The sequence below is a fragment of the Diabrotica virgifera genome, chromosome 6 (assembly GCF_917563875.1).
Source record: "Diabrotica virgifera virgifera chromosome 6, PGI_DIABVI_V3a".
NCBI lineage: Eukaryota > Metazoa > Arthropoda > Insecta > Coleoptera > Chrysomelidae > Diabrotica > Diabrotica virgifera.
This window is the reverse complement of record NC_065448.1, coordinates 176,614,122-176,635,073: the sequence shown is the minus strand read 5'-3', so window position 1 is coordinate 176,635,073 and position 20,952 is coordinate 176,614,122. Positions and strand designations below refer to the sequence as shown.

Genomic DNA, 20,952 nt, shown 5'->3' with positions numbered 1-20,952 from the left:
TCAATGTTATATTTTACATATTCAATTTTATAAATTTCTTACTTACCCATTAATAAAAGTCCATCTATTTTCCGTCGCCAGTTGCATTGCTTTTTTCTTGGCTTCTGCCATATTCCGTCCTTCCATAATGACATTAGCATTATATTCTTTACATTTTTGTATTTTCATTATCGGGGCTGTTATTGGCATTACTACTGTTACTGGAATTTCCAACTGGTATCCATGATAACTAAGAGCTTGAGCGTGATTTCCCAAAGAAGCGGCAATGACTCCTCGTTTTTTCTCCTCGGGCGTTAGCTGTATTAAGGCGTACCGAGCTCCACGTTCCTTAAAACTAAAACAAAAAATTTGCGTTAAATTTTGTTCTTTTTTACTTAAATCTTATAAGTATATAGTAACCGTCAGCTAGTAGACACAAGGCCACACTGAGCTAATGCAGTCCTGGACCCTTCACTTGTTGCACTGTTTACTTTTATGTCGAGAAATAAACAGATTGATCCTACATAATAAAAGTCCCTTGACATAAAAAAATATGAAAAAATTTTTTTAAGAAACTCTTTTTTTTAGTTACGAGTGACTAGAATTAAAAATATTATAAAAAAACAACTAATAATAATAGTCTCCCGTTTTATACCGCTCACGTGGCTTTGGGAGTATAGCAGGGTAGTCAAAAACAACTAAAAAGCAAAAAATAAAAAAAAAAATCGAACTCAAAGGATTATTCGAAAAAAACTGTTAGACGGATTAAATATACAAAAATCTCACACATTTGTTAAAAAATTGAAAAAATCTAACACATTCGTTAAAGAAAAGCTTAGGGTGCGAAAAGTAAAAAAAAGTATCTATCCTCAAACCGTTTATTCGATAAAGACGCGCCCTACGCTTTTCTTTAACAAATGTCTTAGATTTTTTTCAATTTTTTAACGAATGTGTGAGATTTTTGTATATTTAAACAGTTTTTTCGAATAATCCTTCGAGTTTGAATTTTTTCTATTTTTTGCTTTTTAGTTGTTTTTTTTATAATATTTTTAATTCTAGTCACTCGTAACTAAAGAAAAGCGTTTCTTAAACATTTTTTTTCATATTTGTTAATTTTTTTCTTTTTAGACTTACACTTTTCAAACATTAAAATATATCGTCATGTTTAAAAAAAAGGATGTATATGATAGACACATTTTTTGCATTTATTTCAACATTTTGAAACATTGTACATTTTCTGTAATTTATTCATACATTTCTTAAATCAAAATCATTATTTACACCTGTTACAGTTTTCCCAGACTTTCCATCTCTTTTAATGCTTTAGTATTGCACGGTGTAGATGCTGTTAATTTCTCGCGAATTACAAATACTAATGTTAACTGTAGCACGAAACGTCTCTACCGGTGGTTTTTCTAAAACTACTACGTTAAAAACACGAATTTTTGAATTCGAGTTTTGGTTGAAGTTTTGTTTCGTATCGTATTGAAATTTGACACGAGTAATCGCCGATGTTTATATAAACAAAGATATGCGCGTTCAAAATCGTTGCCGCTTAGGATGTTTATAAACATGATGTACAAACATGAAAAGTAGTCGGAATCGGCAAAAAATTTGAAACTTTCTTGTTTATTTATGAAGCATAACGTAAACAATTAACGTAAAAAGTAAAATTATGTATAGTTCATATAATTAGCTACAATCTGTAAAAATTTCAAGTTTCTACATTGTAAAAAAAAGAGAATTTAAGCATTCTCTATTAAAATCGGTTTTTGATTTAAACAATTAATAAACATAACAAAAAATTTATTGACTATTCATGTATTGTTCCCGCGAATGCATATGTCTGCAAATTTTCATTCATTTGCATTGAAGAAAAGGCAGTCAAATTAACGTCTAAAGATTTGACCCAAACTATTGAACTAAAGAAAAGCGTTTAATAAAAGAAGTATTACATTAGAGATGCCATGGAATAACTATTATTCATTATGGATTATTATGGATTATTCGAGATGTCATGGAGTAACCCAGAAATGTCTAGTGACGTCTAGAACATCCGAAAATGTATATATAGAAAGTTGACAGTTTATAGAACAGTTGTATTTGAAGTTTATAGTGATCATTGTGTTAGAGTTGTAAAAGTTATAAAATACATGACATACATGACACGACAGTCATATGCTATGACAGATATGAAGGTTACATTTGAGAACGGGCCGGATTAGCCCGTAAGCCTAGCAATTAGGTACCCTTGTGTCAACTAGCATGGCGCTTACTGTATAAGTTTCCTCTGATATTTACTCAGATACCAAACCTTTTGTTGAAAGGAACAGGTCCACGGAATAGTACAAAATCTCCTTTCTGCTGAAACCTACAAAGACATAGTTCCTGCATCTAAGTGCATCCCATGATAGTATAGGAACCTCAAGGAAGCATACTGTACCCTTTCCATCATTTAACCTACACTGCAGAGCTTCCACCTAGCAGTAAGTAAAATAATTGAAATTTGTTTAAAAGTAGCACACTGGAGCAAATGAGGCAACGAGAAAAATAAAATAAAATAAATGCCACCTTCTTCTTCATTAGGTGTCGTGTTTGTACTCAGACGTTGGCCATCACTATGTTTACAATTCTTCTAATTATTCTTCTACTGTGAAATAATTCATCTGATGTGAGAGCGCACCATTGTCTGCTATTAAGAAGCCATGGAGTTTCTTTCGACGAATCCATCTTTCTCTTCACTTTTCCTTGTATTATAAGGCGAAGTAGATGGCATTTAGGTGCTCTAATTATATGGCCGAACTATTCTGCTTTTCTCCCGTTTATGATATTTATGATTATGAGCATACGTACGGACTGAAGATGAATTTAAAGAAAAATAAATGCACGATCGTGACTAAATCAGCACATGCAAACATCCAATTGACTATTGAAGATACTGTAATTATTGAGAGTGTGGATAACTAAAAATACTTATAGTCTAGGCGCCAGAGGGGTCACCGTGTCCTTTTCAATTCTGATGGAAAATTCAACGGTTTCTGATGGATTTTTGGTTGCTGATTACGAATTTCGAGGGGGGATTTCGATCCGAGCGGTCAAAAATTGTTATAAACAATTTAATTGTTTATAATGCTCTGGATCATAATCTAAAATAGATAAAAAAAAGTTTCAAATAATATTTGTTCCTTAATGAAAAACGAAGGAAAAAACGTTTACTAAACTTAAATCCAACAATTAGAACTCACGATATTGTAAAATTAGTGCACAATGCAAATTAAAAATTGCAAAATAAGTATTTTTCAAAGCTTTATCGATCGTAACTCGGCTTCTACGCCTTAGAAGGTCTCATTTTAAAGCTTAATTAATAGGCTTCCAAACAAAGTTTGTTAAATTACTTTATCTTCATTTTTTTTTAAGTTATACCCGTTAGAAGTTATAATTTTCTTAAAAAAATTGTACATTAATTTGTTTATAAGGGTTTCAATCAAATTTGAGCTATAAACATTTATACTTTAATTAGGTAACAATAATGATAGAAGAATCCAAAAGGAATAATTTGAGTTTATGAAAATGTTCGTAAGTTTATTTTTGGGCAAAATATCGATATTTTAATGGCGCGCTATGAGGAGCAAGATCGGCTCACAGTCAAGTAAGTGACGAAATTCGTAGCCAAAATATCGATATGTTGGCCAAAAATAAACTTACGAACATTTTCGTAAGCTTAAAATGTTTCTATTGAGTTCTTCTATCGTTATTGTTACTTAAAGTATAATTTTTTATAGCTCAAATTTGCTTGAAACCCTTATAAACAAATTAATGTACAATTTTTTTAAGAAAATTATAACTTGAAACGGGTATAACTTTAAAACAAATGAATATAAGGTAATCTAACAAACTTTAATTCGAAGCCTATTAATTAATCTTTAAAATTAGATCTTCTAAGGCTCATTTGCATGCGTAGAAGCCGAGTTACGATCGATAAAGTTTCAAAAAATACTTATTTTGCCATTTGCAATTTGCATTGTGCACTAATTTTACAATATCTTGAGTTCTAATTATTGGATTAAAGTTTAGTAAACGTTTTTTTCTTCATTTTTTATTAGGGAACTAATTTTATTTGAAACCTTTTTTTTATCTCTTTTAGTTTATGAGCCAGAGCCATATAAACAATTAAATTGTTTATAACAATTTTTTGACCACTCGGATCGAAATCCACCCTCGAAATTCGTAATCAGCGGCCAAAAATCCATAAGAAACCGTTAAGTTTGAGCATCAGAAGTGAAAAGGACACGGTGACGTGTATTTGGCGCCTAGACTATTAATTAGGAACATGGATAACATCAAATGTACATAGACCAAAACACGTAAATTAAGACACGTATTGAAATAGCACGTGCATCATTCATTAAACTTAAAAAGTGTCTTTGTTGTCTGGATATCTGGAGGGTTAAAACTACGCCTAAGGATGCTTCGGTGTTACATGTTCTCTACTCTTCTTTATGCCTTGGTAGCGTGGGCATTAAAACAAAAACAAATAACTAGACGGATAGGAAATGAAACGGAATTAATATTAACTATCAAAAGACGAAAAGACGAGTACTTAGGACATGTGATGAAAGGACAAAAATACTCATTATTACAACTTATTATGCAAGGCAAAATCCGAGAAAAGCGAACTTTGGGAAGATGAATAATATTATCCTGGCTTAAGAACTTAAGGCAAACTTAAGAACTTAAGGTTCGAATGCAGTAGTGCAGATTATTTAGAGCGGCAGTCAACAGGGTCCGCATAGTCATGATGATTTGCAACTTTCGATAGAAGATGGAACTTAAGGAAGAAGAAGTTTATATGGTATGAGCAAATAGATGGCCAAGAAAAGGTTTTGACTACACTCCATCGAATATGAGGAAACGAAAAAGGCCACCAACTATAAGGATTAATGGAGTTATGGCTACAATGAGGGACCGGGCTAACCATGAAGACTCATGGAGAGACAAAAAGGACTTATAAGCTCTAGGACCTAGGACACCCGCTTATATTTATGTTCTAGCTGGACCGTTAGATAAAAGAAATAAATTATGCTTTACAGTACAGAAAAGTTTTTGCATGAAATGCCACTGTAACAAATGTCAAATATTTGTTTTTTGTTTTAAGGAATAAATTTATTTTCCGAAAATCGCTCAGGAATTTAGACATTTTTGAAAGAAACGTTCGATACTTCCTTATACTTAGCCGTTACCTGGAACCGAAAAATAACTACGGGACATCTATTGAAAGGTTATACAGGGTGTCCCGAAAAGATTGGTCATAAATTATACCATACATTCTGGAGTCAAAAATAGTTCGATTGAATCTAACTTACCTTAGTACAAATGTGCTCATAAAAAAAGTTATAGCCCTTTGAAGTTACAAAATGAAAATCCATTTTTTTTCAATATATCGAAAACTATTCAAGATTTTTTATTGAAAATGGACATGTATCATTCTTATGGCAGGTTCATCTTAAAACAAAATTATAGGGAGATTTGTCCACACCATAAAAATATTTTATGGGGGGTTTGATCCCTTAAACCTCCCAAACTTTTGTGTACGTTCCAATTAATTCATTATTGTGGTACCATTAGTTAAACACAACGTTTTTAAAACTTTTTTGCCTCTTAATATTTTTTGATAAGCGAGTTTTTATAGAGATGCGGCTTCTTTTTTTAATATATTTACATAAAATTTTTATGGGAGTTTTGTTCCTTTAAACCCCCCAACTGTTTGTGTACGTTCCAATTAAACTATTATTGTGGTACCATTAGTTAAACACAGTGTTTTTAAAACTTTTTTACCTCTTAGTCTTTTTTTGATAAGTCACCTTTTATCGAGATGTGGCTTCTTTTTCAAAATATACCTAAAAATGTAAATTATAAATATAATACATTTTCAGATTATTAACAGGTCTCTATAATCGTACTTAACCATATACAAATATGTGGTGGATTCGATAAAAATTCAAAATATCTCGATAAACACTGGCTTATCGAAAAAGTCCTAAGAGGCAAAAATGTTTTAAAAACAGTGTGTTTAACTAATGGTGCCACAATAAAAATTAAATTGGAACGTACACAAAAGTTTGGGAGGGTTTAAGGGAAAGGTTTGTAAATTTTTTATGGGGTACACAAATTTTACTTTAATTTTTATTTAAGATGCTGCTGCCATAAGAATACCACATGTCCATTTTCAATAAAAAATCTCTAAGAGTTTTCGATATATGAAAAAAAAATCGATTTTCATTTTGTAACTTCAAAGGGCTCTAACTTTTTTTGTGTGCACTATTGTATATAGGTAAGTGAGATTCAATCAACCTATTTTTGATCCCAGAATCTGTGGTATAATTTATGACCAATCTTTTCGGGACACCCTGTATATATTTTTTCTTTGCAGCAGATTCAGACAATTTATCAAAGAACAACTTTCCAAGAAGTATGCCATTACAACATTTTCTGAGAAAGAACTTGCTTTTTTATTCTTACGATAATCCATAAAACGGTTGTATCAATAGTTATATTTGTCTCTGGATTTTGTTGGCAATAAACCTAATGAAGCATTATTTACTACTTCAATCAGTTCTGGAGGGGTAACAGGAATCGAACACTCATCATCTCATGATTAAATTAGGTAATTTTGCTTTTTAAAATGATTACAATCACAGAAAACACGAGAAAACACCAAAAATACTGCCAAAAATAAGCAAATGCGCCAAATTTGACAATTCAATATTTTTGTTTCTATAGTTACAAAACCTGTATTTGGTGGCATTTTAACACGTTTATTTTAATATAATTTCAATGTTCTATTCTAGGAAAAATAGTATGTATACCTCGTAGGGAAAGCCACATTCCCGGACTCTGTATTCCCTTGTCTCGGCTTGCGCCTCGACGGCAATCTTTACATCTTCCGGGAATGTTAAGCTTTTCCTACTAGATACACAGTGTACTATAACGATGAAAACTATAATGACTTTCCATCAATAAGAAAATGTTGACGTCACTTTTATTTGGTGACTAATCGCAGAACAAACTCCACCATTGCCTGGTCCCAAGCCCAGGATGAGAAAGGAGGAGGGTTGTGCGTGAGGTTAGCGACCTCACCACATAAAAATAATATTGCTAAAGAAACCTCTACAAGCCTCGGAAATAGGACGGATAACGCGATGACGAAAATGGCAACGGAAATGGATTTGAGAAAAACAACGTACATAGGATGTTGGAATGTCCGAACAATGTTTGAAACAAGTAAAACACATTAAGTGGCAAAAGAAATGGATAAAAATAACATTAGTATATTAGGATTATCTGAAATTAGATGGAAGGGATGTGGAAAACAAGAATTGAACACACCAAAACGGTTATATACTCGGGAAAATGTGGCGAAAAAGACCGACACGAGAGTGGTGTTGCATTCATGATTTCAAAAGAAGCAACAGATGCCCTAATAGAATGGGAAGCCATCTCGGATAGAATAATAATGGCTAGATTCAAAGCGAGATATAAAAATCTAATAATTGTTAATGTATATGCACCAACAAATGAAAAAGAACAGGACATAAAAGATGAGTTTTACCAACAGCTACAGATGGCATACGATAAAATACAAAATAAATATAAAAAAGATATTGTGATGATAATCGGAGATATGAATACCAAAATAGGAACGAATAATAGTAGAAGAGAAACTGTAATGGGGAAAGAAGGATTGGGACAAATTAATGAGAATGGTAACATGTTTATAGATTTCTGCAACCAAAATAGTTTAGTCATAGGTGGAAGTATATTTCAACACAAACGCATACATAAAGTAACATGGACATCCCCCGATGGACAAACACACAATCAGATTGACCACATAACCATAGATAAGACATGGAAGCACTCACTCTTAGATGTTAGAGCAATGAGAGGGGCAGACATAGGGTCCGACCACATGTTGATTAGAGCCAAAATCAAACTCAAACTAGCCAGAAGTAAGAAAACGCCAATGGAACAACGAGAAAGATATGACGTTCACTGGCTCAAAGACGGAAATGAAAGTACTGAAGAATATAAGACCAAGTTAAGAGAATTATATAATAAAACTTACAACACAGAAAATGCCACGATAGAAGAGCTGTGGGATAAATGCAAGTATGTATATACACAAGCAGCAAAAGAAACGATAGGAATACAAAAAAGAAGTAATAAACCATGGCTATCGAGAAGCACGTGGGAAAAAATAAACGAAAGGAAACTACTTAAATGTAAAATGCTAAAAAATGATCTAAGAGATAGGGAACAAATGAAGAGAGAATATAGAGAGAAAGATAAAGAAGTTAAAAAAAGTGCGAGAAACGACAAAAGACAATATAACGAAGAACTGTTAATAGAAGCAGAAACAGCAGCAAAAAACAACGACATGGGAACTCTATATAAAACGACGAAAAAACTAAGCTCGCGCGGAAAAATGAACGTTGAGCATGTAAAAGACAAGAACGGGAAAATATTGAAGAATGAAAAGGAAATAGTTGAGAGATGGATCGAACATTTTAGAGAAGTATATGCCAACAGAATAATAGAACACGAAATGGAAAATGAAGAAATAAAGGAAGAACTAAGCTTCACCGAATCGGAATTCACAAAAAAAGAAGTAAGTAAAGCAATACAACAGCTGAAAAGAGGGAAAGCAGCTTGCTGTAATAGATAACATTACCACAGAACTACTGAAAGCAGATAGAGAAACATCGGAAGAAATCCTGTATGTACTAGTAAACAGAATATGGCAGGAGGAGAGAATACCTGATGATGATTGGAAAAAAGGTATAATTGTAAAGATACCCAAGAAGGGAGATCAAACGAATTGTAACAATTGGAGAGCAATAACACTACTTTCTACAGTGAGTAAAGTCATGACAAGGATGATACTAGAAAGAATGAAAGAAACTATAGACCAGTTGTTAAGACCAAACCAAGCGGGCTTCAGAAGTAATAAAGCATGCACAGATCATATTAACACATTAAGAAACATTGTAGAACAAACAATAGAATGGCAGAGCAAAATCTATATAAATTTCATTGACTTTAGACAAGCCTTTGACCGGATTAACAGAGAAAAAATGTGGGAAATATTAAAGAGATATGGAATTCCATTAAAATATATAAGAATTATCAAATTGTTCTATGAAAACTATACCGCACAAATCATGCACAATGGGAAACTCACAGAACCAATCAACATAGACAGTGGAGTCAGACAGGGGTGTATTCTATCTCCAACCATATTTTTGATCTTAATTGACTGGGTCATGAAGAAGGCAACGAAAAATAAAACAGGAATTAGATGGAATGCTTTCGGTCAGCTTGAAGATCTAGACTTTGCAGATGATATATGTCTGGTGTCCGAAAAAAGACAACATATGCAGAAAAAACAGAAAAGGTGACAAAAGAAGCAAGAAAAATAGGACTAGAGATTAACACAAGAAAAACCAAACTTATGAAGATAAATACGGAAAGAGAAATGGGTATATTCATTGAAGGAGAAGAAGTAGAAAATGTACAGAAGTTTTGCTATCTGGGAAGCATAATTGACGCTAGCGGTTGAATAGAAGAGGAAATTAATGGAAGGATAACTAAAGCCCAAAATATGCGTTCTATATGCTGAAGAAAACATGGGAGTCCAATAAATTAACAACCAAAACCAAAATCAGGATATTAATACAAATGTAAAGAGCATTCTGCTATATGCAGCAGAAACTTGGAAAATAGAGAAAAAGATTATACAAAAGGTTCAAACATTTGTAAATAGATGCCTTAGACGAATATTGCAAATATATTGGCCAAATCGGATAAGTAACAAGGAACTTTGGAGAAAAACTAATCAAGAGCCGATAGCCAAAACGATAAACAGACGCAAATGGAAGTTTATTGGACACACATTAAGGAAAAATGAAGATGATATAACCAAATAAGCCCTGGATTACCAACCAACTGGAAAAAGAAAACAAGGCAGACCAATGACATCCTGGAAAAGAAATATTAACAGAGAGCTAGAAGACAATGGGTTAACATGGAAAGAAGTGAAAGCCCTGGCCAGAAACAGAGATGAATAGAGGGGGACTGTAGAGGCCCTATGTTCCAAATGGAATCAAGAGGAGTAAAGTAAGTAAGTAATCGCAGAACATGTTGATGTTGTTTACCGTGATGTGATATCAAATAAAATGTGTAAGCTTACCTTCCAGTTTGCTGTAGAAAGTCTTTTTTTAAATATATATCCATCCCAGTCATACTAGACATATGCGATCTCTAAAAATGGAAAAATATTAATATATTTTACCACTTACATAAACGAGTGTGAGTTGAAACAAAACTAAATGCACAAATCACAAGATGTGACATCATATTTTATCCTGCTGAATTAAAAACAACAGAGAGTAAGAATAATATGAATAGAAGTTACTATTATCACCAGACTGTCACTAGTCCGCAGCAACTACTAGCACTACAGCTAGTGTTGCCCAAATACAAGAAGAATACGAGATTTAGACAGTCTTAGTCTTGCCCCAAGAACCCCAATACAGCTGATCTTGGTCTTGGTCTTAGACTTGCAAATCTCGTAGCTACACATTAGCCTATTGCTATTTATTAAACGTTACTTTTAGATCGTAGAACAAATTAACAGAGTAGGTATATTTTAAACTTATATTAACATCTTCTTCTTCTTCTTCACGTGCCATAGCAGAATTATTCGACGTTGGCGATCACCATTGCGAAGGCTTCTTGATCTTCTGCAATATGGAATAATTGTCCTGAAATATGGATCTCGATCTTGTCTGCAATATGGAATAATTTGATATCTGAGTCCATTCACGAATGTTCTTTAGCATTTGTCTATCTTTGTTGACCCTCCTTAGTACTTAGTATTATACATAGCCATAGTAAAAAATCAATCAAATTAATAAATGTCTAAACTAATGACACCAGGTGGGGTTTGAACCCACGATCTAAGCGATCCGTGCCTATGCTCTAACTAACTGAGCTATCTACCATGCCCCGTGGGAGTCAGTCTGTTTCTTAATAAATGTATGCATTAAATTGAAAAAAAAAAACCAAATTAATGACATAAACTTGACTGTATTTTAAAATACATTATCTGTCTAGAAAGGAATTGATGGCCCCTCACCTTATGTGAAATAGAATAAAAGAGTTATACAATTTGGTGTTTTGCTTACACGATAGCCGGCATTATCTGTTATTAATAATTTGTCTCGTTACTTTAGAATATTAGCCGCACTCTTTCACCAAATTTTGTTTAACCGATTGATCTCATTGCACACTCATCAGAAACGATGTTTAGTCTTAAGCCGATAAGATTTGTGGTATTTAGATTCCTACTAACTAATAAGAAAAAAAGTTTAATTATTGAGTGGATGTCCTTAACACTAGGTATGCTAACCTTATTATATTTTTATCAGCTAAGGTGACATATTTTTAAAAAGTTACGATAGGATATTACTGTCGGCGTCGCAACGAAATAAGATCATTTTATGATTAGAGGGAGGCTATTCATAAAATCTGAACAAATAATTTCAGACCCTAGAAGCCATCTGCTGGGAAAGAATGTATAAAATATTTTTTTCACATTGTAATTATGACCTCTGAGTACGAGTCAAATGTGTCAAGTGTTAGGTGCATTGCTCGTAATGCACCTAAGTCCAATTTTCCAAATTTTTGTTACATTTATTTTTGCGTCTCGTAGAGTCTCTAAATAAGCATATACCCGAACTACTATACTCCTTAAAATGACACTCAATCCTAACTGCAAGACGCAAGAGTCTCGCAGGCTTAATCTTGTTTTTGCTCAAATCTTGCATACAATTAGGCGGTCTTGATCTTGGTCTTGCGAAAACGCAAGAACAAGACAGAGACTGCAAAACCAAGCCGATTTTGGGCAACACTAACTCTACTGCTAGCAAATTATTTTTGCGCTCAATACTGTTTAAAGAAACGGCTCCATTCATTCAAATTATTTATTGCTTCAATTAGGCAAGCTGCACTGAAGTTTCTGAGTTTACAACTTCTGAGTCAGTAACAACTTGCAAAAATTAACAGTCCCTTAAGCAATTCGCAGGATACAACAAATATAGTCTGGGTTAAAAAGGAAATAATACCTCTTTTATCGGACCAGACTCATTTGAGGTATACTGAAACTTCTGCATAGTGGATGATATACGAAAATGGAACAGAGACTTAGTGCAGCCTACTGGGAAACAGTTTCAGCTGCATTGAGAGTCAATATAGCTGTTATCAGTGGATACTGCTCACTGAAATATCATCCCTATCAAACAAATAAAGTCTAAAATAGAAAAACACGCAGATTTTGATAAAATGCAGAGAAAATGGCCGAAGCTATTGTTTGCAACTGATGGCAATTGTTCGGCAATACCATAAATATCTAGAACAGATATTTATAATCGCTTTAGAACCTGACAAGTTAATAACAATCTCTACCAAACACAAGCTCTTTTATACGTGTATCCATCGAACCCACAATTCGTTAACGCTTCTCATCCATTAAGTAAACAATTTGTGTAGCCATTTTTCTTCTTGATGTGCCTATCCATGACGAATGTTGGCGATCAAAATGGCAATCTTTATTTTATTTACAGCAGCGCGGAAAAGCTGCACAGATGTTGTAGTGAACCAGGTTCTGAGGTTCTTTAACCAGGATGTTCTTCTGCTTCCTGAACCTCGCTTTCCCAATATTTTTCCTTGAAGGATAGCTTGTAGGAGTTGATATCTGGATTCATTTCGCACAATGTGTCCAAAGTATTGTAACTTTCGAGATTTGATGGTGGTAAGTACCTCTCGGTTCTTCACCATTCTTCTAAGGTAATGATAGGAACTATGGAAATAATAATAGAAGCATCGTAACCAGTGAAAGAATCCAGGCAGGAAACAGAGCCTACTGGAAATACAATAACTTCCTCAAAGATAAGAAGCTTACTCAGAATACTAAACTGAAACTTTACAAAGCAGCAATTAGACCAGTAATCACATATGGTGCTGAAGTAATGTGTCTGACCCAGAAAGAGGAAGAAATATTGAGGATCCTAGAGAGGAAAATAATTCGGAGGATAACAGGGCCACTAAACATAGGTAATAATGAATTTAGAAAACTCATGAACCACGAAGTAAGAGGATTTCTGAAAAGAGAAGACATCGTCAGATTTATCAAGGCACAGAGACTCAGATGGATGGGACATATAGAAAGGAGATATCCAGAAGACGTCATCAAGAAAATTTCCAAATAGAGACCTGTATCAGGCAGACCACGAGGAAGACCCAAAACTAAATGGGACAATCAGATAGTCGAGGACAGAAGATGGGAGTCAAAGAATGGGTAACCATAAGCAAAAACAGGAACGAATGGAGAAAAATTGTAGAAGATGCCAAGTCACACAACCAATTGTAATACCAAAATGTTAATGCGGATTGATTCACCGCGACAAACGAATCGGAAGTGCCCAAAGAGGGCGGCAATCACTCCGTTAGGATTGTGGATGCCATGACGAAGTACCTCTCGGTTCTTCATTCTTCGAGGACCTCCTCATTTGTGACCCGGTCAGTACACGGTATTTTAAGTATTCTCTGATATAGCCACATCTTAAATGCTTCCAATTTTTTACACATATTTTCGTTCAAGATCCACGATTCAACACTATAAAAAAGGACAGAAAAGACATAGCATCGCAGCATTCTTACTTTTATACCAAGAGAGTGGGTGTGACTCTTGAAAAAGGCCTCATCCAGTTGATGGTGGATCTAGGTTTTCTGATGCGCGCTCTTATTTCTATGTTGTTGGTCCATTCTTCATTTATTATGGTGCCTAGGTAATTGCAATGCAGTCACTCCTTCTACAGGGGTTTGGTTGACCTAGAGATAACCTTATGCTATCTTCTGTTTGGTCGTAGCAGGACCAAACTAAACTGAACAAAACGACAAAATAAAACTATCGATCAACGATAACGAGATCTGTCTGGTCGCAGTGTGGAAAGTACTACGATCCAAATCGACTCCTTTAAAATCTACAATTACTTATATGCATGAAACAATAATTAAAGACTAAGTTTTTCAACCTAATGAAAATATTTGTAAAATAAAATATTTTTAAAAGATCTTTAATTGAAAAACTTATTGGCACATTTTCCTGGTGACACCACCAAGGCTTCTACAATATGCAAGCCAGATGGATGCTGCAGTGAAGACAAAAGGGAAGGAATTCTACACTATGCAATTCACAACCCCCGTCTGCAGCTTGGTAAAGTTCCAACAGAAAATGGACCTAGTTACTCTATAGGAGTAATACTAATATAAAATAAAAATGTATACCATTTTTATTCAGTTGCAATGCAAAGCCAAAACCGTCTTAATTTGTACTTAGATTAGAGAGTGCAGCCAGCACTCTTATCGACGATTTCACCTCTTGTTAGAGGCTCTTCAGAGAATGCATAGGCTGCTTTCCCTACTCCAGGTAAAATTTATGGACATATTAGTTCCCTATTGCAACTGACGTGAAGGTAGTAGGTGCGTAGCGGCATCTGCTAAATGAAAGACTGTTTTTCAACCTAATAAAAATATTTGTAAAATAAAATATTTTTAAAAGATCTTTAATTGAAAAACTTATTGGCCCATTTTCCTGGTGACACCTCCAAGGCTTCTACAATATGCAAGCCAGATGGATGCTGCAGTGAAGACAAAAGGGAAGGAATTCTACACTATGCAATTCACAACCCCGTCTGCAGCTTGGTAAAGTTCCAACAGAAAATGGACCTAGTTACTCTAGAGGAGTAATACTAATATAAAATAAAAGTGTATACCATTTTTATTCAGTTGCAATGCGAAGCCAAAACCGTCTTAATTTGTACTTAGATTAGAGAGTGCAGCCAGCACTCTTATCGACGATTTCACCTCTTATTAGAGGCTCTTCAGAGAATGCATAGACTGCTTTCCCTACTCCAGGTAAAAATTTATGTACATATTAGTTCCATATTGCAACTGACGTGAAGGTAGTAGGTGCGTAGCGGCATCTGCTAAATGAAAGACTAAGTTTTTCAACCTAATAAAAATATTTGTAAAATAAAATATTTTTAAAAGATCTTTAATTGAAAAACTTATTGGCCCATTTTCCTGGTGACACCTCCATGCATAGTGTAGAATTCCTTCTCTTTTGTCTTCACTGCAGCATCCATCTGGCTTGCATATTGTAGAAGCCTTGGAGGTGTCACCAGGAAAATGGGCCAATAAGTTTTTCAATTAAAGATCTTTTAAAAATATTTTTATTAGGTTGAAAAACTTAGTCTTTCATTTAGCAGATACCGCTAAGCACCTACTACCTTCACGTCAGTTGCAATGGGAAACTAATATGTCCATAAATTTTTACCTGGAGTAGGGAAAGCAGCCTATGCATTCTCTGAAGAGCCTCTAACAAGAGGTGAAATCGTCGATAAGAGTGCTGGCTGCACTCTCTAATCTAAGTACAAATTAAGACGGCTTTGGCTTCGCATTGCAACTGAATAAAAATGGTATACATTTTTATTTTATATTAGTATTAGTCCTATAGAGTAACTAGGTCCATTTTCTGTTGGAACTTTACCAAGCTGCAGACGGGGGTTGTGAATTGCATAGTGTAGAATTCCTTCCCTTTTGTCTTCACTGCAGCATCCATCTGGCTTGCATATTGTAGAAGCCTTGGAGGTGTCACCAGGAAAATGGGCTAATAAGTTTTTCAATTAAAGATCTTTTAAAAATATTTTATTTTACAAATATTTTTATTAGGTTGAAAAACTTATTCTTTCATTTAGCAGATGCCGCTACGCACCTACTACCTTCACGTCAGTTGCAATGGGGAACTAATATGTCCATAAATTTTTACCTGGAGTAGGGAAAGCAGCCTATGCATTCTCTGAAGAGCCTCTAACAAGAGGTGAAATCGTCGATAAGAGTGCTGGCTGCACTCTCTAATCTAAGTACAAATTAAGACGGTTTTGGCTTCGCATTGCAACTGAATAAAAATGGTATACATTTTTATTTTTGAAACAATAATTATTAAAAAATATATTTGTATTAATAAATATATGTATAAAACATTTATTTCTCTTACCACGCATGGGGTGTATGCTATTCCGCTCCTTATTTTGTAAGCAGCTGACGTTATTTCCTCGAATGGGACCATTACTGGTTTTTTAGGGTTGCACATTGGGTCTAATGTGTCTAAATCATAATCTATTTCTAGTTCCTATAAATGTATAAATCAATATATTAGTCAAGCAAATTTGAATGTGAAAATGAAAGACATGTTTCATTTCGGTTCCTTACATACGTTTCACTCTCTCCAGAGATCTTCAGAGGGGCTATATGATCTGCTATCATATAGAATATAGAGCATGTCTTTCATTTTCTACATTTACTCATGTTGTGAGTACGTGAGTACACAGAACCAACTTTCGTTGGAATTTTTACCTAGACGAATGGACGGAAGGTGACTGCATATTTTAGAGTCCCTTTCGTCTCCTCATTCGTCTGCTTGCCTTGTAAATTGTAGAAGGCAGAAATTAAGGGATTATGGGAAAACTATATCAAAATTCTTAACAGCATACAAGAAGAAGCAAGAAGATTGGACAGCAACAACGAAGGACTAGCAATTCCGAAATTTGAAATTATGAATGCCATTAATCAACTTAAAAAACAAATAAGAGCCCAAGTCCAGATGGAATATACCCAGAAACGTTAAAATTAATCATTGAAGAAAGAATCGAAATATTTTTACAGGAAAATACCCCAAAACTTGCTAGAATGAATATTCATCCCAGTACCAAAAAAGCCAAACCCACAACACTGCAATGAGTTTCGTCTGATAAGTCTTGAGCTCATGAGTCATGCAGTAAAATACCTATTAAAAGTCGTGCATAATCGAATATATAGAAAGTGCGAAACAATCATCGGAGACGATCAGTTTGGTTTCACAGCCGGCATCAGAACGAGAAAAGTCCTCTTAAAACTAGTTCTGGCCTAAAAATGCTCCAACCAACTGAAAAACTTTGATAGAGCAAGACACGATCTACTATTAGAACGTTTGCAAGAAGTCAGTTTAGATGGAAAAGACGTCAAATTACCAAAAATCTTAACTGGAACGAAAACGCTAGAGTTAAGATCGAAGGTTCCACGTCCGCAGAAGTAGAAATTAGAAGTGGATTTAAACAAGAATGTGTTCTGTCACCCCACCCTGCTGTTTATTCTTTACTCCGAGTTTCTATTTAAAGAGACACTGGAGAATTACAAGTATGGAGTCCAGGTAAATGGCGCAAATATCAACAGCATCGGATACGCCAATGATACGATGTTGATTGCGGATTCCGATTTGGGTCTACAACGACTCATCGACAAGACCAACTCGACCTGTGAGCGATTTCATCATCATCAGTGGCGTTACAGTTCTTTATGGTAAAGATCTCAATGAATTAAAGGCCTTTATTATTCAACTCCAGAAAGACATAAAAGACTTAAATGCAGAAAAAGCTAAAACCGAAACTTCTGTAGATTTTGAAGATTTGGTATCGGAAGTAACCGATAGACTAAAGCGTAAGAAAAATGTCATGTTCTTTAATGTTGCTGAACCGGAACAAAATACACCATCCCAAGAACAAGCTAATTACGATAAAGAAGTTATTTCAAGTATACTAACTTCATTGTCTCCAGAGCTGTCAAACATTAATATGAGTATCGTTAGACTGGGTACTGCCGATAAGTCAAAAAATAGGCCAATTAAGATTACAGTTGAAAATGAAGATATTGCGAGGAAAATATTAATAAACTCTAATAAACTTAAAGCAAAGAAAAATTACACAAATATAGGGATTTCTGCGGATCGTACAAGACGGCAATTAGAATATTATAAACAAGTTAAACAAGAGCTATACGATAGGAAAAACTCTGGTGATACTAACTGTCGGATAAAATATATCAACGATGTTCCAAAAATAGTATCTTTAAACTAAGTCAACCCAACAGTATCTGTAACGAAGAAATCAAAGTTTACTATCAAAACGTCAGAGGACTTAACAGTAAAATAGACATGTTCTCTTCAAGTGTGAGTGATTGCGAATATAGTGTTGTAGCATTAAGTGAAACCTGGTTGAAACCGGAAGTAAATTCTAGTGAATTATTTCCGGGTAACTATGAAGTTTATCGAAGTGATCGTAAATTTGATCAAGTGGGGTTAACTTGTGGTGGTGGTGTACTTTTTGCTGTAGATACTAGTATTAAGTCTGAGTTAGTTGATAGGTCACTGTTTGCTGAAAATTTTCCCGAAATCGACTTCTTGGTGTGCAAATTGTATATATCTTTCAAATCTTTTTATTTGACAGTTATTTACATTTCACCATCTATATCGCTTGATGAGTTTGACAGTTTTTTAGAAGTTCTTGAGGATTGGAATATTTTGAATTCGGTTAGGGTTATAATAATTGGTGATTTTAACTGCCCAAATTATGTGCAAAATAATCTTAATGATCGTAAAACAAATTCCATTAACAACTTATTAGCGTTTTATAACATGAAACAATACAACAATATTCCAAATAATCACAATAAATTACTGGATTTAATAGTTTCAAATATTGATTGTTCTGTATCTCGTGATGCTCTTCCACTGGTACACGAAGATGCGTACCACCCCTCTTTATCAATTGAACTTAAAGCTATCTTTACTAAACAAAACAATTTTGATGCAAGCATGAGTGCTAAAACTTATAACTTTAAAAAAGCCGACTATATGTCAATGTATATTGAATTCTTTTACACCGACTGGGCTTTTCTGGAAAATTTCAGCAACGTCAACCAAGCATTGCAAAATTTCTATGATAGGTTTTATGAAATCATTGATAGCCATGTGCCAGTTTATAAAAATTTTAAGCATAAATATCCTAGTTGGTATTCAAGTGAGGTCATAAAACTTATTAAGGAAAAAGCTAAATTACATAATAAATTTAAAAAAACCAAAAATAATGATTATTACGTACAGTTCAGTAGAGTTAGGCTACTAGTAAAACAAAAAATTAAGGAAGCATATTCACTTTATTTACAAACGGTGCAAATGAAACTAAAAGATGAACCAAAATTTTTTTGGAAATTTGTAAATAATAAAAAGTCTTCTAGAATTCCTGGACAAATGGTTTATAATGATGAAATATTTAATACTCCTCAGACAATAGTAAATGCATTCAGAACATTTTTTGAAAGTGTGTATTCTCTACCTGAGATACATGAGGGAAATTTAGATTTCAATTTTGATCCCAATACTTTTTTAGATATCAGTTGTGAACCTATTAGTGAACTTGAAATTTTAGCAGCTGGAAAAAAATTGAAGAATAAATTTACTTCAGGACCTGACAAAATACCTTCATTTCTATTGAAAGATTGCCTGCATGTACTAACTAGGCCACTTTGTACACTTTTCAACTTGATTCTAAAATCATCAGTTTTTCCAGATGTATGGAAAACAGCTAAAGTTTGTCCTATATACAAGTCCGAAAATCGTACTAACATCGCTAATTATAGACCAATATCCATTTTAAATAATTTTTAACTCCCGCACTGTCAGCTAAAAATATAATATCTGTTCATCAACATGGATTTATGAACGCACGATCAACTGTCACCAACCTAACCGTGTTCAGTCAGTATCTATGTGAAAATTTAGACGATAGAGGACAAGTTGACGTGGTATACACGGATTTCTCGAAGGCTTTCGATAAAATTAACCATTCAATACTACTTCAGAAACTTAAAATTCTGGGTATCAATAATACATATTATAATTTATTACAATCCTACTTAACACAACGTAAACAGTGTGTTTGTTATAATGGTTTTTGTTCGGACACTTATCTTGCTACAAGTGGGGTTCCCCAAGGGTCTAATCTAGGACCATTGTTATTTATAATCTTTATAAATGATCTATGTAACGTACTTGAGGATAACAAATTAATGTTTGCAGACGATCTGAAGTTATATATGTCCATCTCCTGTTTAAATGACTGTATTAGGTTGCAGGGGCAAGTTAACTTGTTGCAGGAGTGGTGTCTGAATAATCACCTTTATTTAAATATTTCTAAATGTAAAATTTTAACATGTAGTCGTAAAAATAATCCAGTCGTGTATCGTTATACGATTGACGATACAGTACTGGAGAGAAGTAACACTGTTAAAGATTTAGGAATTTATTTTGATTCACAGCTTACTTTTAACGAACACATCAATGTAATTGTCAATGCTGCATATCGTACGTATGGATTTGTTACTCGTAATTGTAAAAATTTTCATAACCTGTTTGTACTAACCTCACTATATTATAGTTTAATAAGACCGAAATTAGAATATGGATCAATTATTTGGAACCCAATATACATTCAATATGCATCCACTATTGAGAAAGTTCAAAAGAAATTTTTAAAACATTTAAGCTTTAAACTGACAGGAGTTTATCCTCCTAGAGGTTGTAATTACTTGAACTTACTCAATCAGTTTGACTTTGTCTCGTTAGAAAAGCGTAGAAATCAAGCTTCTGTCATATTTCTTCATAAATTGTTAAACAATAAGGTAGATTGTGCTAAGTTACTTTCACAAATTAATATATGGGTTCCTAGATTAACATCCAGACAACAAAATAATATATTTTTATGTAACAGAGCACAAACTAATATTTTGTACAAATCACCATTAAATCTAATGTGCCGTAATGCTAATAAATTAGTAGGTGTTTGTGATATATTCACGTGCAGCGAATGTGAACTTAAAAATAAATCACGGGCACATATTTTGAATGTGTGAAAGTAAGTTATAAATTTATGTATTTTATTGTTTCTGTTTCTTTCTTTATTTTAGTATTCTTTTATTTTT

At 33.8% G+C, this 20,952-nt stretch overlaps 1 protein-coding gene across 4 annotated transcripts in view; it reads right to left on the bottom strand.

Annotated features, from left to right (window-relative positions):
• The window catches only part of LOC114328616 (L-threonine ammonia-lyase), a 120,521-nt gene that overhangs the window by 15,092 nt on the left and 84,477 nt on the right, over positions 1-20,952 (bottom strand). For 3 of the 4 annotated variants that reach the window (XM_028277506.2, XM_050654339.1, XM_028277507.2), the window contains exons 2-4: positions 16,157-16,291; positions 10,229-10,299; positions 47-334 (exon numbers count right to left, since the gene is read on the bottom strand). In XM_028277506.2, coding sequence (XP_028133307.1) covers positions 47-334; positions 10,229-10,299; positions 16,157-16,291 — 494 coding nt within the window. The remainder of the gene's footprint in view (positions 1-46; positions 335-10,228; positions 10,300-16,156; positions 16,292-20,952) is intronic. The other variant, XM_028277508.2, reaches the window with a different exon arrangement.